General features: G+C 36.1%; 1 protein-coding gene across 1 annotated transcript in view; it reads left to right on the top strand.

Annotated features, from left to right (window-relative positions):
* Positions 1–2,040: 2,040 nt before the first annotated feature.
* SCEL (sciellin) overlaps positions 2,041–24,388 on the top strand; it is a 46,351-nt gene continuing 24,003 nt past the window's right edge. Inside the window, exons 1-9 of the mRNA XM_013295973.3 lie at positions 2,041–2,164; positions 8,845–8,918; positions 12,407–12,524; positions 13,156–13,218; positions 13,519–13,590; positions 18,889–18,957; positions 20,796–20,861; positions 22,138–22,203; positions 24,265–24,297. Coding sequence (XP_013151427.3) covers positions 8,876–8,918; positions 12,407–12,524; positions 13,156–13,218; positions 13,519–13,590; positions 18,889–18,957; positions 20,796–20,861; positions 22,138–22,203; positions 24,265–24,297 — 530 coding nt within the window. The 5' untranslated portion in view covers positions 2,041–2,164; positions 8,845–8,875. The remainder of the gene's footprint in view (positions 2,165–8,844; positions 8,919–12,406; positions 12,525–13,155; positions 13,219–13,518; positions 13,591–18,888; positions 18,958–20,795; positions 20,862–22,137; positions 22,204–24,264; positions 24,298–24,388) is intronic.

Here is a 24,388-nt window from a genome sequence, read left to right as displayed (position 1 = left end):
TTTCTTCATGGAAAATAGTTACAGCTCACTTTCACTGTATGCTTATGCTGAAATGTTCTATTTCTGATACATGGCACTGCATCATGTATTCTTTATTCACCAGGAACAACACTCGCATGTGATTACCATACAGAAAATGAGACAGAATGATTAGGAGTAAGTCAGATTTGCTTTAATCTGGGGGGAAAAAAAAAATGTTTTACAAATTTTTTCCAGCTTTGAAATATTAAGTAATCAGCATAACTAACAAAAAATTCACCATACATTTAATACACCGGTTGTTGCAGATCAGTCAATTAAAGATAGCTGGCCTGCTTTATTCTTAAGCTAAGTAAGTACCATTGTTAGAATTTCTTCTATGTGTGCATTTTCCTGTAGAGGGTCTCTTCTGTCATGCCAGCCACTAAAGAGTTAGCCATGACTGTCATGGAATAAGCCTCAGGCTTACTTGGAGTAGCAGAACCTGCTTGCTGGGCCCCATAGTTTCTTCTCTGTGTTCAAAGGTTATAAGTACAGGAAAATATCAATTTAATTTGTCCAAACTCTATTGATTGCATCTCTATTTCCGTTCCTCAAATATTTTAGCTGAAGGCGGCATTGTGAGACAGGCTAAGCTTATCTCTGACTTACAAGCAGAACTCTTTTTTGTTGAATATAAAATGATAACAAATTAATATCATCTAACATCTGGATTGTAAAAGAAAAATGCTTCAAAAACAGAAAGATGTTCTTAGTCTCAGGTTTTCTTATTACAAATCAAAGCTATATGTCCATTTCAAGTCAAAGTGTATGTAGATCTTTTTTAAGCTAATTCCCATGGGCATTTCTCATGAGGAAAGACATCTGTTTCATTTGGGCGGCATGTGTGTTAAAACTGTAAAATCCCAATATGTCTGTAAAGGGATGCATTCACAAAATTTTCTTCTTTGTCATAAAAAGATAAACATATAATACGGTTTACCTGAATATGCCAGGACTGCTAGTAGTTAGTAGTTTATACTTTGTGTTTTCTTGTCTGCTGCTCTGCTTCATCAGCTGTATTTCATCAGATATAACCAATGTTTAGACAATAACCTCATGCTGCTAAGTACCAAGCCTATGAAGAGGTAGCCATCAGCAAAAATAAGAATTAGAAATATGGCTAAAGAGACATGTTAATTTCTGTCAGAGTTTTCTTTTTTGTTGTTGAAAGAAATTCTTAACTTTCAGAAAAGACAACTGGGCTAAATGATACCTGGCATCTCACATAACGGCGTCTCATGTAATTCATTACCAAAGCTCCCCAAATATAAAATAAATGTTGGCTTGTATAAGATACATTAGAAACAGACTCTGTATCTTAAACAGAACCATAGGGTTGTATACAGCATTCCTATAAGGAAGTATTGATTCCATGCTACTTTATTTATTAACAGTAAACCAGTTCTTAGCCTACACAGAAACATATTGCAGCCATTTTAAAGGGAAAAAAGTGAAGGCAGTCTCTTCTTTCCTTGCTGTTTATTACTCGCTGTACTGAAGGAGAACCCAAATGTGCACAGATAAGAGAGACTTGTAACAAGATCTCATGTGGGAGGGCTTTCCCCTCCAGATTTTTGTCTCTGCCCACATACTCAAGCAGCGCAAACACTTAATGTGTATCAGATTCTGATGTGTGTTCCCCGTGTAACATTTCTGCAGAATTTTCCTCTGATGAAATACGGTGTTTCTTCATGTTCACCTGTATAAATACCTGAAACCCTGAAGCTGAGAGGCAACCCTATAGCTCTGCAATGTATATTTCTGTGAAAAATCCAAATGAGTGTAGTATATTTTTTCAAATAGGAATTGCTTGGGTTTCTGTTTCAAGGTCTGCAAAAGCATTTCATTCCATGAAACTCAGCCCTGCTGCACTTGAAAAGTAAACCAAGCACAGGAGTGTAACAGGTCACTGGTACTTTTAATTGATCTGGTATTTCTACAAGGTGCCACCCTTTTCCACACCTCCTACCTCCTCCTTAAGTGACTCAGCCTCTAAAGGAGAAATCTCTTGACTTTTCAGACAGCTGTATGGGGAAAAACAGTTCAGCTCTCTGACTGCTTTGGCTGTACCTCACTTCCAGGTGTCCCCAGGTTGACTTATCACACTGAGCCACACTAGGACACTAACTTCTACCATACCCAGGTAAGGACATTTACTTTTCCGGGGTTTTATACCATGTATGGAGAGTCCTATATTTTCAGATGTTTTGTGATTTCTTCGTGTTCAATTTAGGGTCCCGCTCCAAAAGATCTGATTTTCAAGAAGTGTGGAGAACTTGACTATGAAAATCCAGCTCTTAAAATGTTTTAGTTTAGGTGTTCAGATTTCCTGGACCTTTCTGAAATCTCTTGTCCTTACTATCTTAATTACTTCACTATTGACAATATATTGCTAATCCTACTTTATTCTAGTGCTATTTTTCTGATGATAAACTCACTGTTCAGACCCCTCTTCATGAATGGCTGTTTTAATATAATTTCTGCTCTTTGGTTGGTTTTATTGTTTCTTTATTCTTTCTTTGGATTTTTATCTGAAAATAAAGAGTACTAAAATCTCATTTACTTGAATTTTCTTCAAGTATATTATTTTGGAAAAAAAAAAAAAAGCAATACTTTGCTTTCATTTTCACCTTTGCAAAAGGTGTAGCAAAAATACCCATTCTGGTTTGATACAAAGACTTATCTATACCACGAATTTAAACCATGTATAAACAGGAAAAATTCTTCATTAAAAATCTAGCAAAGTGAAAGGAAAGAGTTGAATAAAAAAAATAATTAAATTATTACCCCCTTACCCCCTTCTACAGTCAGTTAAAAAAAGAAGTCTTTTAAACCTCATATGTTTCTAATTTGAAAACACTACAAATTTTGGTTCCTAGCAGCTGATTTTACATTAGTGACAGTTCCAAAGCTTAATTTCGTTCAAAACAGAATCTCCTCCACCCACGTCTTGAAAAACCAGTTTTGAGAGCTCTTTCAGCTACAAATAGATGAATGATTTCTGTTGTACGTTCATGTGTTCTCTAGTTCTACCCTGCCTTTTCTAACCTTGCCTGTTTTCTCTTTTACAAACATACACATTATTCCTACTCTCTGTGAGAGTTGTTATTAATTCTGTGGCCTAAATTTTAGAGTGGAATACTTATTTAAACACAATGTATTATTTATAGACATTTACAAATGCATTATGTAGTTATTGCTCTGATACATAACTCTTGGAAAAAATTTCATTCTAGGAACATGTTTTTGTTGTTCTTTGATGTCTGTAAAATAAATGTAGATATTTTTATATGTAGTCCTCAGCAAAAGGATAAAAGCCTAACTAATTGCCAAATAAAGAGAATTGTGTTACTTTTAATTCTGTTTAACTCAAGTGTTTATTCATTAAGTTCTGAATACACACTTGGTAATGTGCTGAGTTAGCAGCACCACTGTTCTTTCTATTTCATGTCCTGACCTAAAGTCTTGAGTGATGGCAGTGGATACTGTTGACCATTTTTTAGGGAATAAAGTACAGCACCAGTTATACATACAGATCTGCACCTGACAGAGTGAGCCTTTAGGGCTATTGTGGAGATCATATGCTTGACTGAAATAGCAAGGTTGGAAGTGTGAAGGATGGTATGGCCTGGGCTGTTGATTTGAAAACCAGCCTTTATCTGCAATCAAGAAGTAAAGCAATGCTTAGAAATACAAATTATTATTTCAGTTGAAGTATAGGTGGACAGATCTGACAGCCCAGTCACAGCACTTCTGATATTTGAGGGAAGAAAAGATGGATGTAGAGAACAGCAAAATTGGTATTGACTTCCAAACAAGAAAAATTTCACCTCACATACTTATGGAAGTCTATCTAGAATAACTGTAATGATGTATCTTCCCAGTGCCTTATTTCTAAGGCTTGGAGATCTTCATCCTGTACCAATTCAGAATTACTTTAATCAGTTGCTTGCTCACACATCGAGGTCTTACTATATTCAAGAGAAATGATGGAGAAAATAACAAAGATTGCTGACCTGACATGAAAGTAGTTAACTGAAGACAAGGAAATACTGTAGTGTGCTTCATAATTGTGATTAAGTAGGATCAAATGTGTTTTTGTTTAAAATGTCATAATCTCCACATTCATCTCATAAAAATGAAAGATAAGCCATGTAGTATAGAATTGACATTAACAGTTAAAATGGAAAAAAAACCCAAGACCAAATCCAAAAAGTAAAGCTGAAGTAAGCCTTCATTTTATTCTCTCACTAATAGTTATTCTATTCAAAATTCCTCCTGGACTGCAGTGAAAGCAAGCAAATGGGTCAAAACACGAAGGATGTGGAAAATTATTTCCTAACCTTTTATTAGCTTTGTAATGGAAAAATTCTAAAATATTGAGCTCTGGTTAGTCACAAGATAATGATGTTCAGCTTAATTTAGAGCAGAATAGTCCTTCTAAAAGATGAATTTTTGGTGGAAAGTTTCATATTTGGGATAAGGAAAGAACAAAGTATGTCTATTTTCTTTTTCATATGGTAGATATTAGATGTTTCTGAAAAGCTGGAACTGTAAGGATGAGGAGCAAACAGTAGTGAGCAAGCTGTGGCTATGCAGAACCATGTATAAGAAACCTGTTTGTTCCAGCTGGCATTTTATGTGGACATGCCAAACTCTGTGGTTTCTATACCCCCCAGGCTGCTTTAGCAATGCAGTATGAGAATCTGGAAGACAGGAAAATTCTGGAACTTTTTTGTTTTAAACTATTTGTTCATCTACAACGTTTTGTATCATCCAGTTCATTAATAATAGTAGGAATGTTGATATGTTAGATGTTTGGCAATGCTTTATATGAAAAACTCCCCTATAAAAACAAATGTTTTGACTTTTAAGAGAAGGTCTACCTTCCTTGACACTCCCTCAACATCTACTGTGTTGAATTACCTATTATACGGTGTGGTGATATGCGGTACCTCTAAGCTGTGGAAAGAAATATTGTTTATTAAAAGCAAAATATATATAAACTGAATATTTATAAATAAGATCTTAATCACTGTTGTAGCTAGAAGCCAAAGAACAAAGACTTGGTTGTTAACTAGTTCAATCTGATGTGGAAAACATGATTCTTACAGGAAATATTTGTATCATTCTTACAGATTTTTTTTTTAATACAGCAATGTATATATGTGAAACTTAGTAACATGGAAAGCTACAGCCAAGAACAGAAGAAGGAAGGCAAGAGGACTCTGTTGGAAGAATGGGTGTGTTCAGACCAGCTGAAAACTAGAAGGTCTAGCTTTGAGAATTTAAGGCAGGTGTAAGGTCTTCTGCTGATTGGCCACTACAGGATGTGGAAAGGAGATGTAGAAGTGTGAATCTGGATATTTGTGATAAAAATAGAATTGGAGGCCTGTGCTGCTTTCTGAATAACTTGCTACCAGTTTGGAGGGGCATTTTGCTTTCCCTGAAGTCATGTCTGAATTTTTTTCTGGATTTCTTTGGGATTGTATTTGGATTTCATAAAAAATGGGGGAGGGTCTGAATCCAGGATTACACGTCTTAAAACTTTTTGGGAACTGCTCATCGGACTGGCTGGGGCAGTTTTAATTTTCTTTTAAAGTTTCCTGACGCTGTTTTTAAATTCAAATTACACTGGAGCTACATTCCTGTTTGTTTTTGTTTTGCATTCCAGCTGAGTTGTTTTGCTTCAGTGGCTGAGTTCTTATTAAGAATGCCAGAACATAATTTACTACTATAGTATACTATAGAAGCCTATAACTCCTTTCTCACATTTTCATTTACAAAGTTAAAACATATTTTTTTTATCTCCCTTGAACTATCGGCTAAAGATAAGCAGTTCACTGACCTGTGTGAATAATGTGACGGTTCCAGTTTTTTATGAGCTGAAGTTTTTAAACTAATGTGGTTCTCACAGTCTTCTGTCCATTTCCCTTTCCATGTACACAGACACACACACAAGTCACAATAGTGAAGCCCAAAAAAATAGTGCTTGGATGAGTTGTATCTGCCTCTACAAAAGAGTCTTTTTATTTCTAATATCTGAAAATTTAAATCTTACCCTGACGATTCTTGATTGTCTGTGCTAGAGATTAAAGTAGGATATTTTTTAATGTGTGATTTAAATTTTAATGGATTAATCTTTGATATATAACTTGAAAGTTTGGAAGCAAAAAGTCAACCTTGAGGACAATATGGCAGTATTCTGTAGGACTAAAATGTCTGGGTGTAAAATTTCAGAATACCTGGCACATTTGCAGTGCTGACTGTAAAAGGGAGTGTGCCTGTTTTTTATATTCATTTACAAATACTACTTGCAGACTGCAAGACTAGGTAGTAGTTTATTCTGGATGCTGTACATATGTGCAACAGAAATCTTGTTTTGCTCTAAAAACATTTAAAAATGAATATAGGATAAGAGACAGAACACAGTTTTAATTAAATTATGGAGGATGAAACAAACACAATTGCTGGACTTTCTTCTGTCATTCATGGATAGAAACGGCTGTTGCAAACCTGCTTTCCAGTTGCTTTTCAGGGTCTTAGTGTCATTAATGAATCTGTGGTTATTCTGTACATTTTAAAGACAAGCCTCAAAATGTATGGCTTTTTTACTTTGGTGAAAAATTGTATTTCAGAACAAAAGTCTGAGGCTTTCTTGTTTAATTTTGACAAAGGTGTATGATACTACCTTGCCAGTTCTGTGAGAAATTTCTGTTTCCATCATGAATCTATAAAAAGGAAGGCTATAGTGTAACATGAAGTCTACGTAGGAGTTTCCTGTAATTTTTAATGACAAATATTTAAATTGCAAAATGTGTATTTTTAACAAGATATTCTAAGCCTTAGAATGACCACATTTCATTTAATTTCAACAAAAGAATGTTTCGTTTTCAAAAATTCATGATTCATTTCTCTTAGGAAATAGCTTTAAAAGTCTCTGTTAGAAAATAAATCAAAGTTCCTTCCGTACAAACTACTGCTTCTTCTCCAGATGAAGAAGTGCCAGCACTCGTTGCTTGTGAAACATACTGAAATGTCAAGCTATTATCCTGGGACTGACTGAAATAAAAAAAAAAACAAACAAAACCCCCCAACAAACCAGTATCAAATGTCCAGCTGTTGCTAAGCTGAAAACATAAATAAATCAGAGTCCTATCTATCATGTTATGACAGTTCAGGAAAATTTACAGCAAGATTGATTAAACTGAGAGGTTGATAACCTTCCTGAAGAGTTTCCAGGAAATTCAGTGCATATCTACTTAAAACCATTTGTCAGTAATTTTAAAAGGTATTTTATAACCTATTGCAAAATAAATAAGGCTCACCATAGCCCTGAGCATATTTTTTTTTGGGTAGGAACCAGATCCAGCTATCACATGTTTTCTACACAGACTGTGCCAATGCATGCTTGATACCAACAACTAAGTTTAAAAGAAAGGAGTGTGGGTCAGAGCCTTCCAATCTACATGCCAGAATATTAAACTCTTATAAACATCTGTAATTTCACAGCTGGGTGAGATACATATGGACTTTTGGATTCAAATATTAGTTTTGTGTTTGTACCTTTACTTTTTAGAAACGTCTGTATTTGTTTACATCCAGGTTTTGGTTTCTTGCTTTCTTTTCTTGGTAATCATCAACTTTTTTAGCAATTGTCCAGCTCTAAGTGCAATTCATTGTGGCATCCACTAGTTTTATATGGTTTATTATCAGTATTACTTTTAGTATTTTTGCTAAGCTTTTGTCAAAATTCAACATCTTCACCTTCCACTGGTAAAGAAACAGCCACAGGCTCCAGTCTCTCAATCCACTCTACCCTACGTGAGTGGCCAATGCACCCTACATCTGCAAAAAAGCCAGGACAACTGTGTTACCCAGAGAACCAGGAATGTTTGATTTTTAGTGACTGCTTCTGTCACAAAAACTGTTTTCTGGTGTTTTAGTAAATTTTAGCAGCCTGACCAGTGGAGCTGAATGGGAGCTTTCCAGCTTAACTTTTTTTTTTTCTTGGAAAATGCTGCTTTTCAAAAAGGAATCCATTTGCTAAGGAGTGTCAGTTTTGTTCCCACTACTAAATCAATATTAGGATTGCTTTTTTTTTTACTTAAAGGGGAATTTCTTGTCATTGAAATGTCATTGTGTTCTGCTTGATGTTTTTCTCTGGGAAAGCCAATATTCAAAATGCAGTTTCCAAGCCTGAAGTGAAATCTTTTGACTGGCTCACCTCCCAGATAATAAATATTATTTTTTCTAAATCAGCAGTCTTGGGGGCTCATTTTTTAACCTGGCTTCAGATAAGGGAAGAAGTCAGTGACTGGAAACCTGCTGCAGGGCAGAAGGACCGCATCTACTCGGGACCCCCGTTCAGCTGCAGGCCACCGAGCTGTGAGATCAGTCGGTGGGGCTGGGTGAACCCGCATGTGCTCAAGGCACGGCTCTGAGCCACCGGCTGATAACATCTTGCCATTAAGCTAAACACCTCAACCCATTCTTTATTACTCTGTCTTGCCCTCCAAAGGCTCTCACCACCCCTCGTGTTCTCAGGGAAGGAGGTCCTGACAAGGATCAGGAGGGAGAGGCAGCGGCAGGCAGAGGTGCAGGGTAGGTGTACACGTAGTCATCACCAGGGAGGGGAAAAGCCACTGCCATGCCTGAGCTTCAGTTCTAAGAGGGCTGCAGCTAGCACGAGGTCATTCCACCCTATCGGACTAAACTTGTGCGAAGAGGTGATCAAAGTGGCAAACTTAAACTGGCTTTGGGGCTGATTCTTAATCTCACCGCCAACTCTCCTTTTTTTTTTTTTTTTTTGTTTGCTTTTAGATTCCCACAGAAGGACAACCCGCTGAACAAGATGTCAGCTTTCAGCATACGAAAACAGTCTCCTAATCAAAGCGGTAATACTCCTTCATTTTCTGCTCTCAGGGCACTCAGATGTTGAGGCACGGCCTCTCTGCTTTCTAAGAATTGCCATGCCCATTGCACAGCTCCCTCTCAGGGCCTGCTGCCACTCTTTGGCAGTGACAGGCAGGTTATTAGAACCACAGTAGGACCTGCTTCAGACACAAAGCTAGCAGTGTTGAGCATAAACTTTTACTGGCAGGGACTCAGGCCAAAACACCATGCTGGGCAGCGTAGTGTGGTGGAGCTGGAGAACCAGGCACTGTGGTGCAAGATGGTGGCTCATGCTGCTGAGGCCCATAGCTGCTGTAGAAACCTGACAGGAGCACGGTGGCTGGCAGCGCAGTGGGCAGACAGGGCATCCATTGATCTCAGCACCATATCTTTGACTCACTCAGGGAAATGAGGAGAAATTAAGGAAAATTAGAATGAGGGGAGGGTAGGGGAAAGCTAACCACTGTCAGATGTGTTCGTTTGTTCCACTGGAGGGATGAAACTTGAGGAGTGCTGGAGTGTGGTTTGTATGCAGACAAGTGACCAGAGGGAAACTGGAAACATGATGAAATTTTCCATTTGCCCGTAACCTACAAAATACTTCTAAAGACTGAAAGGTTTTGAGGCACATGAGGACATGGTTTGGGTGGGATGTGCCAGGTTTAAGTACACCAAAATGGCTGCAGCCACAGCATGGAGCTGCTTGGCTCTACCATGTTAAGGGCATAAACTGTTTATTGCCAAAATAAGAAAGGGATAAGCTCCATCTGACTGTGATCATGTGACCTGAACTGTTGTATCAGTTCTATATTGATTTTTTTTAACCAAAACTTGGTAGACAATTAATTAGACCAGAAATGAGTACTCTTCAGCAAACCCAAGGCCTCATGCATTAGCAAATTAATTGTGATGTTTCTTGAAAAGAAAACAAAATATGTATTCCTTGGCTACTGCCTTTGAAGATTTGCCAAAACCCTGCTTGCGCGAAGCATGATTTCTGTGAAATCCGAGATTTTTGCATAGGTAGTAACTTTTCCTAAAATGCTCTTGGAAAAAAGCCAGTATTGCACCTGCAGGATTAATTTTAATAGTTGGATATATACTGAGTACGTCTTGAATATACAGAACTATTTATGTTATGTTCGCATCATTGAAGATTTTTTTCTTCAAGATTCAGTTTATGGCTGACACTAGAGCACAGATTAAAACATACTGCAGACAGTTGAAAGCATCTTTGGCTAAAACTGTTAGTATTAAAGGAAGGCTGGAATAATTTCCACCCCATGAGCTGCCATCAGCTATCCTTGCTGTAGAGGTATTATCTCTGGAATGTATATACTTGAACTTACCTTTTTCCTATTTTTGAAAATTAACTTATTTTTCCCCAGTGCAAATGACTGCACAAAATTAAAAATATCTAAATATTTATCAGAATGGGAAGACACAGTTTTTGCTACTGGATCTTCATTCAAATCCTTGATTATTGAATGTTGCAAAGTTTTTTTCTATCTATGTATGTTTATCCGAGTTCCTATTATATCCCAGTCATTACTCATAGTATCAGTACATTCAAAACAGCAAATACTTAGAGCAAATGCACGTAATGTGGTCTTGTTCACCAATTGCAACTATCTCCATTCTTGACAGTGACTAAAAAACAATACTATTATTTAAACTGATGGAGGTCCTACCTCTTTTTGGTTTGCAAGAAATGTTTATTTTAGTAGATATTTTTATGAACCACTGGAGCTATGTAGATGAGGTTAGGATGCCTTCATTTTTTGGAGTCTTTAGAGCCAGGTTTTAATATATATTTTTAAAATAAAAAATAGCTCAATTGGCACTGAACAGGCTGATGCAGAAATCATGAAGTGAGGATAGACTTTTTGTTCTTAATCTACTATGACTGTAAGCACGTTCTTACAAATCTCATCTTTGATGTGCCTGCTCATTTCTTAATGTCTCAAAGGGCTGTGTTTACGCTGCTTAGAAAAAGAAAGCCAAACCTTGGCATTAAGGCCAAGAGACAGCAAATGTACAGCCATGCTTCTTAAATGTTTGTCACTTCTCTAGCAGCTGTCTTGGAGAGAGCTAGTCTAACACAGAGCCACAGATTTTCTTATAAATCATAGCAGATTGCCAAAACACAGCTCTAACTAATAACGTAATACTGACTGCATGCATTTTCTGTGGGTGGTCTTTCTATACACAATCTTTATGGTCAAATGTCCTTACTGAACATCAGATAGTGATATCTCCTGAAATCTGGTGGTGTTGAACTCCTTTTGCGTGAATGCTCAGAGAGTGAGGAATTCATGGAGAAAACCATTGAGGTCTCTAAAGGAAAATCTGAGAAACTCTATATTTTTCATCAGTCAGTGTGTTGATTAATTGGCTGGTATTGACAAAGGTTTTGCATATTTAACTTTACACCTTCTCTTGTCTAGGAAAGTCTGGGGCAAGTCTCACAACTGAAGTTTCTGTTTAGGCTCAACTTCCAGTCTTCCATTTTAAAGGAGAATGTTAAAATGATACAACAATATTCCCCTCACCTCAAACAGGCTGATGATATGAAACGTAGGTGAGAAGAAAAAAACCTGAGTACTGGAGAATAGTCAATGGATATTTTTTTGCTTACTTCTGGGCCAGACCCCTCATAAAGGGAAACCAAAGCCGATAAACATCAGACTTCTAACACAGTGAGGAATATATATTCTCCAAAATCAAGTCAACATTGTATTGTTAGTTCCTCAATATACTAAATATCAGTGTTGTTGGGCAAAGATATTTTAGGCTGATTTCATAAGAAAATAAGGCTTCCATGTTCATATCTTGTGTGAGTGTGCATGTCTGTCTGTCCCTCTTAACAACCTTTGAAACCATACACCAATTTTAGTTAAATTTGACATAAAGACATAGATCTTAAAAGTATTGCTTTATTGAAAGTTCAATAAAACTAGGTAGCTGGTTAGAAAAGAGACTTTGTTCATTCAGCCACTGAGGAAAAAGTTTCAGAGGGAGTCTAACCCTTTTGAGAAACCTGAAATTCCACACATGTTTGGCTGGATGTAGGTGGAGGACCATGTGATCATCTCATGAAATTTGCATCCTGTCACACATCTGCAAACACAAAAACCACAGACAACACCCCAGGAAACAGGATTCATTAGTTTGACTTTCCTGGAATTACTGTTGTCTGTATATTTCAGAATTCCTTTATCAGATCTGTAATATTTGTTTACATTAAAAATATACAAAGCTGTTTCATGTTAAAGATGAAACTGAATTTAGTTTGGTAAACAAGGCTTGTGCAGTCCCTTGAAAGTCAATGGGATCAAGCCACAGACTTTGCAAGCAAGTGGTCTGCACTGGAGTGACAGCTGAAGATTCAATGTGTGTTAAACTTTTACATATTTCAACCTAATAGTACTTAAGTTTCCAAAGTTAACTCATATGTTCATTTTCAAGACATACTTACTTGCATTTGCAGAAAATAAGAGCCCTTCTGTCGCAATTAAAAGCAGACAACAGTCTACTCATGACATTAACAAACGACGGACCCTTTTGCAAGATAACAGCTGGATAAAGAAGAGGCCTGAAGAGGAAAGGTAAGAAAGATATGAAGTACATTTATTCTGTATTCAGTTCAGTATGCCAAGTATATTTCTTGAAGTGACTGCTTTTTCATGAATGGTATCAACCAGAATTACATTAATATAATCAAATAGCTATTATTTGTTTATCTTGATGAGGTATTGATTGCCTTTTGGAAGTATTAGTTTGCTGGACTTTCACTAACTATGTTTTTCCTTTAATGAGATGTCAGGCTTCTGCTCTACAAGAAAAATCCCACATTTCATCTATTTAGGTTGCAAGACTATGATCTGACTTTTTCTTTTTACAAGCATGAAAATTATAAATCTTGGCAAATTCTTTTAAGGAGCTTAGGTCAGAATCAGTTGAAATCTAGTTTAATGCAAACTAGCATTTGTGCTACAGGAGAAACTCGACCTGGAGACCAGACCCTCAACATTTTGTCCATGAAGAGCACATAGGAAGAGGTAATGCTTACTGCAAAATGTCTGGAGTCATCTAATGCAGAGATCTGTAGCTGATGTGGTTACGGTGGTAGTGGACAGCTGTGCAATCTGATTAAGGACAGGAATCTTTTGCAAAGAAATAATTTTATGGCTTTAATGTTCAAATTTTAAATAACTACTGTCTTTCTTTTGCTTGAAGTGCTGATGAAAACTATGGAAGGGCTGTACTTAATCAATACAAGTCCCAAGATAGCCTACACAGGTAGAGTATCTGAACACCTTTCTAATGATATTGCCAAAGAAAACTACGTACTATAACCCATTTATAGCAAAAGTTTGCTATGTTCCATTCTAGTCTATGCATGTTTCTACTGTAAGTCTGACTCTGATGTCAATAATTCTTAAGTCGATCATTGCAATCGATGTAGCGTTTAATCTGCTGACACCCGGATTGTCTGAAACCTGTATGATACCTTAATTAGAGACTTATATATTGTTTTATTGGTGATGAGTTGTTTAATAAAAACAGTGACCAAAGTGGCATTTCTAATTTTTTTTATAGCAGTAGCACAAATGAAAAGGAAGATCAGAAAGCTGTACTTGGACGATACAGGTCTGATACTACCTTGGACAGGTAGGGCTTTTTTCTGTATATGTTGCATTTTGTGATTCTCATACCCGTGAGAGGTCTTAAAAATGGATGACATCAAGAGATTTTAAAATTTTGTATTTATTAAGTGTCTAAGTAGAAGACTTCAAATGATTTTTGCATGAATTGTCAATGAGACAAATGGAAATGTGATTTGAGAAAAAGTTCTTTTGACATCTTGCTCTTCTTTTTCTGTATCAATTTCTGTGTATTCTGGTCCTCATAAATGCAAGTATCTCTGCACAGATGTTAACCACTCCTCCCCAGTTTCTTGCTTTTTGAACTATAAATCAAAGTCCTATCTCCAATGGTTGAGCACAACATGGCTAAACCCTTAGTTCTTTGCAAATCCTTGCTACCACTTCATACCATTATCACTACAAATAGCAGAATTGTATGCTTATCATATAGGTGCTTAATCTTAAAGTCCTCTTCAGTCTTGACCTCTGGTGAGTTAAGACATGACCATGCTTGTGTTTACAGAGTCTTTCTGCGTTGCACCTTCAAAATTAATATCTGATATCTACAATACGCTGAGACTATGAGTACTAGCACTTAAATGCACACTGTGGGAGAAGTGCACCTGTGTGGTTGGATCTTAGCACTGTTATTGTGTTTGATGATCTTTACTTCTGCTGTAAGAAACAACAATAAATTGTTACATAAAATTTACCTTCTCCATAGAAGTCCGGAACAGAATAGACTACAGAGCTGTGTGATGTCACCCCTCTGTCAGTTCTTCTGCAGGCCAGTGAATCCTGCCGTATTTGTTCACTCGTCACGAGGAAGCCATTCTATAGCTTCAATTTACCTATTTCTCTTCTTTGTATCTTTTCTATTTCCATATTAGTCTTTTTGATCTGGGGTCCTAATCTCCACACAGGCACTTAAGATGGGTACAGACGTTGTATATATAGGGGAGTATAACTGATTTCTGGTTCATTTCCTATTCTTTCCCTTGTACTTCATAACATTGAATTAGCTCTTTTGAGTGCTGCTGAGGATAGAGCTTTCATTTTCATAACATTATCTGTATAATTCCAAGACCTCTTTCCTGAGCAATAATTGCTGGTTCAGGGATCAATTATTTTTCTTGGTAGGCATTACTTTGCATCTAAGAAAACTGAATGTCACCTGACATTTTAGAAATCTGACATGTTAGCAGATGACTTCTGAAAGCCTTGCCAGTTGGCATTTGACTGCCACGTTAGCAACATCTTCTCACTCTCCTTTTCCAGAGAATTTGTAAATATATGAAAAAACACAGGTCTTGTACAGATCCCCCCTTACACTCTGAAAAAATGTCATCTATTCCAAACCCGTTTCCTACTTTTAAAGCAGTTATTTATTCATGAAATGACCTTCTCTGTTACTACATGGGAGATCAGTTTATTTAAGAACCTTTAAAGCAAATTTCTATGAAGCTTTTTGGAAATTCAAGTAGAATATATCAGCTATGTCACTCTTGTCCACAGGCTCACTGACTTCAAAACAATTTTTAAGGCTTGATTTTTGTGCATAGAAGCCCTGGTTACTAATTTAGAAGTCATAGGACAATTCCAGTTTCTACAGTATCCCTGAACAGCATTGTCCTTTTGTACTCTATATGGTTTTGCTTTATGCTGAGATACTAAGATGTCTGAATTATTTTAGGTTGCAAGTTGACTGTTTTGTGTTTTCATATACACAAATACCTATCATAAAAGGTTCTTAATATGCAGCAGATGACAGAGAATACAAAGAAAAGGTTATATAGTTCTGATAACTAATGTGGAATATGTCCATAAATGGAGTGAATAATGATGATTCCACCTTAAAATTACCACAATGAGGAAGCTGCAGTCATGTTCTTTATTTTTCCTCACTCTTTACCGGTCTTCTCAAAACTGTGGAATAAAGCCATTCCAGGATTAATTTGTCCACACCCATTGCCAGCAGGCACTTCTGCAAGGGATGACCACGTGTTCTACATCTCCTCCAACTTGCAACCTAAGGCATAAAAGGGTGTGGTGATGTCTTTTCTTTTAGCACCTTTTTATTCCTTGCAGTCAAATTTGGTAATTCTGCATCCTCTGTGAAGGATATTCTCCACCCAGTACGATTCCCTTATTTTCTTATAAATTATTTCTGGCAAGCATAACCATAGGACAGAAGTCTCCAAGCTTAGAACATATCAGTCTGCAGAACAGCTATATTGTTTAGTTATCTGTGTGAAAAAGCATTCAACCTTTTTCCTGTTCAAAACTAAAAGGTAGAGTTGAAGATGGAGCATGTTCCTGGAAAGCAGAATACAGTCTAAAGGACTGCTTCTAGTAGACAGTTCTTCAGAAGAATTACCTTGGTATTTGAAATCTCTCAGAGCTGTTTACAGAATTATAGACAACATGACTTACAATATTGAAAGGAATTTTTGTCTAGCTAAGACACTGTAAAATGGTAGCTTTCTATCCTGCAAAAGGTCTTTAGGAGTTACCTGTTTTCAAGCTAGATTTTGGAACATCTTTTGACAATTCTGCTTTGCATTCCTCCTGGCCATAACTGCAATATTCCAAAAGACAAGAATTTAAAGAATTTGGATCTATCTGGAAGAATGTCTCTTCAATAACTTGTTTTCAAAATGTCAAAATAGTCACTGAAATTCTAATTTAAAAAAAAATCCAAAATAAAATATTTGAGGTGTATAGGAGTAATTTTGGGTTCTTCATTGCACATGTGAATGTGACAGTGAAGACATATCTAAAAGCCATATTAAGTATAGCTTCTTGCTTCTTGGATACTGCCATATCCATGGTCAAAAAAGGTATTGTCGATACGAATTCTGCCTAATACCATATCTACAAAATTTGGACATCAGTTTCAGTATAGGAGACCTGAGAGAGATGCTGCAGATGACTACATGCAATTGCACCATTGGCTGCAAGCACAAGAAAACACCAGATGTTGTTAACATAAATCCATAGCTTGATGGCAGCAGATGCACATATACTTGTACTGGCATGTAGATCTACATAATTCAGACAATTGCACTGTGCAGATAATCACAACCAGCCTTTCTGGTTAGGAGGAAAAAAATTATTTATCCTTTTTTTTTCTCTCTTAGTATTAAAAACTAACTAAATATTTGACAAAAGATGGGAGAAAACTTAAAAATCAAACAGTGACCATGAAAATTACCTTTCTGTTTTTCCAAGTACTAAATGCTACTAAGTCCAGAATAGTTTCCAGCAAGAATAAAACCTAACTGCATTTGTGGCAATTAGATCTGAAGAGATAGGACTGAAGCAAACAAGACACTTCCATTGTTTGCTTTATTAATAATCTAAAAAATCCTTTACAATGGTAGAAATTATTAGAAAAGGAACTGAGACCAAACCAAAAACATGGTACGATCATGTTTTGCACATCTCGAACACTGCATGCAGAATTTCATGTATGTAAAGAAACTACAGTAGAACCAGAAAAATATAGAAGTTGAGAAAGGAGGATCCCAGGGGTGGAATAGCTTTCATATGCAGAATGTCTGAAGAGGCAAAGATTCCCCAGCTTCAAAAACTGTGGTATAGGGAAAGTGAGTAAGGAAGGAATGCTTTCTGTTTGTTGCACTGTAAGAATGGGGAGATACCCTATAAAATGTTTAGGTAATGATTTATTTTTTTTTTTTAAGAGAGAGAGAGAGGAAAAAAAGAAAATATAAAGGAAGAAAAAAAGAATTATTTTTTGCCTTAACACATATATTAATTGTAAGAGTCATCACCACAGGATATTGTGCAAGCCAGAAGTTTAAATTGGTTCAGAAAAACATTAGGTGGGTAAACAGATCATTGATACAAAGGCATCTGTTGGAGAAAGCATTCCGTGTGCACACAGAGGGTATTGTTTGACCACTGCTTATAAGAAGCTGAGAAGTTGTACAAGAAGTTAATATTATACTTAGCTTTCTTCTTTCACTTTTTTCAAAGCTTCTGCTACATTGGGGAGCAGTGTAATAGGATGCCAGATGGACCCTTTAAGTCTTTAAAAAGGGAAAATAAAGAACTACTTAAAGTGTTGTGCTGAATTTTGAAAATATGAAATGAAACACGAAAGAAACACTGGTTCATTCGGTAGCTGTGAATTAAAAGAAACGCTGGTGTTTGTATCCACAGTAATGCTAGCAAGTTTAGCGAGACCTCTAGTGATCTTCTGAGTAACTGTAACTGCTGGTCACAGTCACAAGCTGCCTGTGACACGACATAGTCATTTGCACAAGTAAATTTAAGGTCAGAAGAAAGCACAGAGCATGTGCTGGTGCAGACTGAGTCCCACAGCAACCCTGAGGGTTTTTTATTAAATACAACAGTATTCTGTGATACTTGGCTGAAGGCAGGATACAAAATGTTTTGTACATGTTATTAGATTATAGTTCTAGGATTGATTATTTTGTATCTATAGCTTCCGTTCATAGAAGGAACTAAAATTAAATAATTTATATATGTAAAAGAGTTGTAGCTCAAAATATGTTTCAGCTCTTTTAACCAAATATTTAAGATATGTACATCACTATATTTGTGCTTTTTGGAGTCCCCCTGTTCTTATTAAAGGATATTCCATACATGAGAAGAAAGTTGGAATACAGTAAGTACTTAAGCTGTTTCAGCTATGATAGCTACATGGTATTTTCTGTGAAAATTTGGAAGGCTTTTAGGTAACAAGTACAGAATCCATAAAGGGCTTGAAAAATCATGTTGTTGTTTCTTAGTGTAAATTTCATGGCTTAATAAAATAAATTCAAGCACAAATAATGTAACATCTTTGATACGTGTTATTCCTGTAGGTCAGTACCATGCTTTGTCAGGGATTTTACACCAGAGTATTTTCAAATCGCATTGATCTCTAAAAGCTGTAAAGAAAACAAGACCGTTGCATCTCCCACAGGATGGTGAGGGACAGGAAAATGGTATAGTTTATGTACTGCTTGCCTGAACATTGCTTTCTTTCTAGTATCTTGATCTAATTCAAAGGTGTTGTTATAAATTAACTGTTAACAATAATGCTTGATACAGTATATCAATTAGCATTTGATAAGTGTTTTAAAGCAGTTTTTTCAGTGAGCTACTCAGACTCTTCAGATATTAATGAACTAAATTTATATTAATTCAGCTTCTGTTCATACCCATTTTGATACTTGGAATTTTTAATCTGTACCCAGGGCAAAGTGATACTCCATCTTTATTGATAGTGTTTGTTGGGGTTTTTTTAAATATCTAGAGTGTGCATTGTAAATACTTTCTGTGTTTCTGACAGAATTCCAGCCAGAAGTGATATTGATAAAATAAATACATCCCCAACTCTGAATAATAAGCAAAGCAACAGGTATGAGTTTTGGAAATTTTATCATCTAAGTATTATGTATTAGGATTTATCATGTATCATGTATAACTTATCAGGCATTATCTTCTAAGCATTATATATTATCATAACTTCTCAATAAATGCACATACTAGAATATATAGAGAAGTTGTTTGTATCGCATATGGCCTAATAGGCTTCATTTCACCACCTGACATCTGGAATGCAGACATCTATATGTGGGTTTTCAGAGACTATTTTTATAGCCAGAGAGGAGAAAAAGGGTCTTTCAGAGATATAGCCAGAGAGGAGAAAAAGGGTCCTTCAGAGGACAATTAATCTGATGTCTCTCAGATATTTTTTTTAGAATAAGAGGAATTTTCCTTAAAAATGCCTATTTCTTCAACTCAGATTTCATATTTACTCAACATAGCAATTATTTAAGAAACACAGTATTTTAAATAGAAAAAACAGTGCTTTGAAAACAGTTCGGTATGGATATGTTCTAGAGCTCTACACTTCTCTGCATGAATTCTACACACATACAATATGTATTTCTGAGGAAAGACTACATGAAAATATTCTAATTAATGTTTTCAGTGGAAAATGTCACTGAAAATTGCCAATGGAAAACTTGAGTACCAAAAGATAGAAAATACTTTTTTTCATAGACAGGCTGATTTTTCCAGTGGAAAACTTCTATTTTGTCAGAAGGTCAGTTTTATGTTTAAAACAGCTTGAAATGAATTTTAAATTTAAAATAAGTTGGCAAAATTTTTTTGACATCTTATTAAAAGAGTTGTTATGATTCAAAGATGACCACTTTATACATGTAATATGACTACACAATACTGAAAATTGATTTTCTAAAGAACTTACAGCTCTTACCTAATTGAAATTTTTCTTTAAAAAATGAAAGTCAGAAGAGCTCAGCCATCGTACTTATAAATGTAAAGAGACAAATATATCACTTTGTGCCTTTATCAATGTCAGTAGTGTTTTATCAGTAATAAATTACACTGAATATAGTTGCTAGTGAAGGCTGAGCACTGCAATTAAATGTCATCTTGCAAAGTGTTGAGATATTACTCTGAAGAGCAAATGAGTCTCTCTGGCGTTTAAAGTTCAAGTGAGGTCATTCTTTTGAATTATGATTTTCACCATTATGTTGTAAATCATGGTGATGATGACACATGAAACATCATATAAATTGGATTTTTTGTTATTTTGTCTGGAGCTGATTTTTTAATAGACCTACCGTGAATTCTGAATTGGGACTTAAGTGAGACTTAAATGGTATATACCTTTCCCTGCCAGAGAGCAGTAAGATGATTTGTAAAGCTCTGTTCTTCAGTTACTCTCATTACATTAAGAACTGCAGAGGACAAGACAATAACTCTCTGACAAACTGTGTGAGAAAAATCACTGGCTTGGAATTTATGTATTTAGGAGTATGAGCAATACAGTCTCCTTTTACAGGCATAATGAAAATAAAGCAAACTTGACATAACTGAATAAGAAACATAAAATTTAAAGCATGAAAAATAAAAAAAATTGGTGGTTTAGTGGTTAAAGACTGAAGTGTAGGTACAGAAGTCAAGGTTTTAGGAAGTCAGAAATTACTTTAGATATCAAGTAAAAACACATCTATTCTCCAAGCATCAGAATCCCTTAAGGTGTCCCAAATCTTGTATCCTTTGAGATATTTCCAAAATTTCAGTTGACATATATAAACACAGTCATACCATTTACCATACACAGTTGTATCATTTTCATAGTAGAAATACGATTTCTTATCAATTTTTTCATTTAAAATGATAAACTTATTGAAAAATAATTAATTATGTATATTTCTTTAACAGACAATCTTGGACTCCTGATGCAGCATCCGAAAACACTACTGCAACTTCTCCAATCAAGAAGAAAAGGTATTCGTTACCATCACTGCACTCCATTACACTACAATAATGTATCACAATTACAAGAAAAAACATTACCAACTTTCTCCTCTAGTATGCTCTAACTCCTCAGCAAGCCTCAAGAACTAAACTTTTACATGCTCTGGCTTTTTCTGTAGGAGTACTGGCTGCCAACTGGATTGAACTCCGTTCAATACCACACTTTGGGCTTGGCCATTCAGCCAGCTTTTTACCCAGTGTAGAGTACACCCATCCAAGCAGTCAGTTTCTTCAAGAGAATGCTGTGGGAGATAGTGTCAAAGGATTTACTAAGGTCCAGGTAGACAACAGCCACAGCCTCTCCCTCATCCACCAGGCAGGTCATCTTGTCGTAGAAGATCACATTCGTCAAGCAGGAGCTGCCTTTCATAAACCCAGCTTGACCCCGTGCTGTTGCAGTACATATGAACTACAGTGTTTTCTGCATGCATGATACACAGCTAGCTTTAAAAATTTGCATTTCAGATAGTATTGTCTGAGCAGGAATGAAAACATGGTGTAGAACAAATAACTTTAATTTGTAATTTAAAATACACTGCTGGTCATAGCTGTATTTTTATGCATCCTTCCCAGCCATGAATTTTGTTCATTTGTGATTTTCTCTTCCATACTCCATGCATAATAATTGTAATCAGTAGAATTATGAAAGCAGAAACTAAAATGTCATCATTTTCATATTAGCAGCCTGCTTGTTTGGTGGCAGTTTATGGTGTAGTAGTTCTCTTCAGGCTCTTTGAAGATGTGAAAGGCCACCACTGAATTGCACTGTTTATGGTGCAATTGCTTCTTTTTCCTCACAAACAATTGCTGGATTGATAGGTTTGGGGGGGGGGGGGGGGGGGGGGGAGAAGGAGAACTGAAAGTGCTTGTGATGTTTATGTGACCTCTAATACCAGCCTGAATGTGTTTCTTGGGTTGATACTTGACACTCTTTCCTTTGTGCATTCCATCTGGTTGTCCTTCCCATAAATGATTTGTTTATTTGTACCATTCAAGTTGCAGAACAGACCACCTACAGTCAGACAATGCATTATTCAAAATAATTAAAATTATTATATTTTCAATTCCATTCAGTTATCTGGAAAAAAAAATCTAATTAGTATCTACATGGATTATTTCAAAATACTAATTTAAGAAAAGTTCCAGGTATTTCTACATCAGCTTTGACATTCTAACATTCATAGTATGCTGTTCAGCCCCATATCATTAAACTAATACTCAAAGATTTATTTGTTAACACTGACAGGCAATCTTGGATGCCTCCCCCTGTTTCGAGTAGTAAGACCATGACAGAAACAGTGGAAACAAAAGGGTAAGTACTGATGATTACTAGTTATTTCCTAATTGTTGGCTGGAGCTGATTTTGGGAGTGAGTTAACAGAGTGATTCTTTGAGGGACTGTGTTTGATGAGTAAAATGATATGGCAAGAGAAAGCACCTCATGTCTAATTACTTCCTTGGGTTCTTAGCAGCTTGACACCCAGCATTGACTGAGGTCGGAGTATAAGAAATGCCGGCCACTTGAGGTTACATAAGTGCTCCCCATAATTTTTCTACCGTGCTTGTACGCTTTCTTCATGGTTTTGACTATTTCAGTTAGATCTCCACAAGACAAATCTGATATACAGCAATGAGCCATAAGGGCAGGAATCTATTGCTGCCCTTTGGTCTGACGGCCAGGACCTAACCCTGGGCTCTTTTGGTTAACAGCGTGGACAAAACCTCAACATCTGTTTCATCAGCTCTCAGTAAGCTGTCCAAGAAATAGTTTAGAAGAAAATCTCAGGCTAAAGTTACTTGCAGACAAATGTTTAACATTAATTTCTAAAGTTGTTGTTGCGTTCTGACAGATCAGAAAGAGAACAGACAACATTTCTTGTGCTCTCATCTAAACGCATAATATGGATGGTTTAAAATATTAATGCCTGAGCTTTCATGATATTCTTTGCTTAGGTCCTCTTCTGGCAGCAGCATGGCCTTTGTGCTTCTCTAGTTTTAATACGGGAAACTTCCAACATGAGTCTTACGCATACCCATGATGAAAATTAAATGAAACTGAAATGAACAGATACATTGTCATGCTAGGTGGAACTCCTTGGTAGATGATTGCTAAGGGAGTTTATGGAATCTTTCCCACTGGAAGACATAAATGCACGAATCCTTAAAACCCAAGTTTAGCAATTATTTTTAATCTTATTCTGTGTTTAGTACTGTCCATCTGTTTGGCCAAGATTCAAAGTCACTGACCATTTAGGAGAAAGATAACTCCTAGATGCTAAAGTTTATTTTCTAAGTCAGTGCTTACTAGATATTTTTGATATGCCAACTATGATGAATTTATTTGGCTTCATTTCAGTGTATCACTATGATCATGGTAATTTTGAAAGCACAGGATAGGATGCATCCTCTATATGGCATCTGCCCAGCTTCTACAAAAAGCTGGGATTCCTGTGTCCTCAGTACTAATTATCCGGTTACTCCTCTGCCCTCATAGTTCAGAGAAGACCAAAATACAGGCATATTCTTTCTGAAGCTTTCATGACCCTTCCTGGATCACCTAACAATGATGTCACCAAGGACAGCCGGTTAAACAGTGATAGGCATTAAATGATTTATTTATCTTTTAAAAGTGCTTCGAAGATGTGAAAGCTATTTCAAATTGTGACTATTATTGTAACTAATAATAGTCACTAAAGTAAAGCCTTTTACTCACCTCTGAGTTTCAGGAAATAGTGCTTACGCATAGATGCTAATAGCCACAGTTGTAAAAGGTCACTATCAGTCTTAAAGACATGGAACAAAATGCTGAGTCTTTTCTTCAAATATGAGAATGGCTGATTATTCTTCTGTCCTTAGGAAGAGAGTTCAGCAGTCATAGGTTTGTGGGTATTTTTAGTCAAGAGTTTATTTACTTACCTTTTCTGATTCTGAGACCTGATTCTAGCCTTCTATAGTCAAGCACGACACATAAATTTCTAGAGTGCTTTGCCTCAGTTCTGAGCTGATTAAGCACACTTTACAGAACACTTAAAAGAAATTGCAATCGAAGCTAAGAATATAAGCAGTTCACTGTAACTGAGTTTTTTGGTTGTGAGTTGTGTGCTAGAAAACAAAACACTATTGAACAGAGTGATTGGAAAATGTTAATTGAAGAATGATTGTCTTAGTAACGTATCAAGAATATGATTAGAATTTAATATTGTGCTAGTTGAGTTAAACATGTTAAATTCCACATTAACAAACAAAAATACCATCTTGGAAGGATGGGAAAGTAAAATTCATGGCTGTTGATTGATCAAAAATCTGGCAAAGTGCTTCGATAGTAGCATTTTGCAACTTGGTTTCTGAAATATTTACTCTTTTCTTTCACTAGGACCATTTCAGAAAATTCAGAGGCTCCAACAACGTATGTCTTGCTTAATTTGCTTCTTAGTAGATTTAGCAATGCAACACATTCCTATGCACAAACCTTGATTATTATTTTACATGTATTTATA

This window comes from Falco peregrinus, chromosome 4 (genome assembly GCF_023634155.1).
Source record: "Falco peregrinus isolate bFalPer1 chromosome 4, bFalPer1.pri, whole genome shotgun sequence".
In the NCBI taxonomy this organism is placed as follows: domain Eukaryota; kingdom Metazoa; phylum Chordata; class Aves; order Falconiformes; family Falconidae; genus Falco; species Falco peregrinus.
The sequence above is the reverse complement of the archived record's forward strand: the minus strand, read 5'-3'. Positions and strand labels throughout refer to the sequence as shown.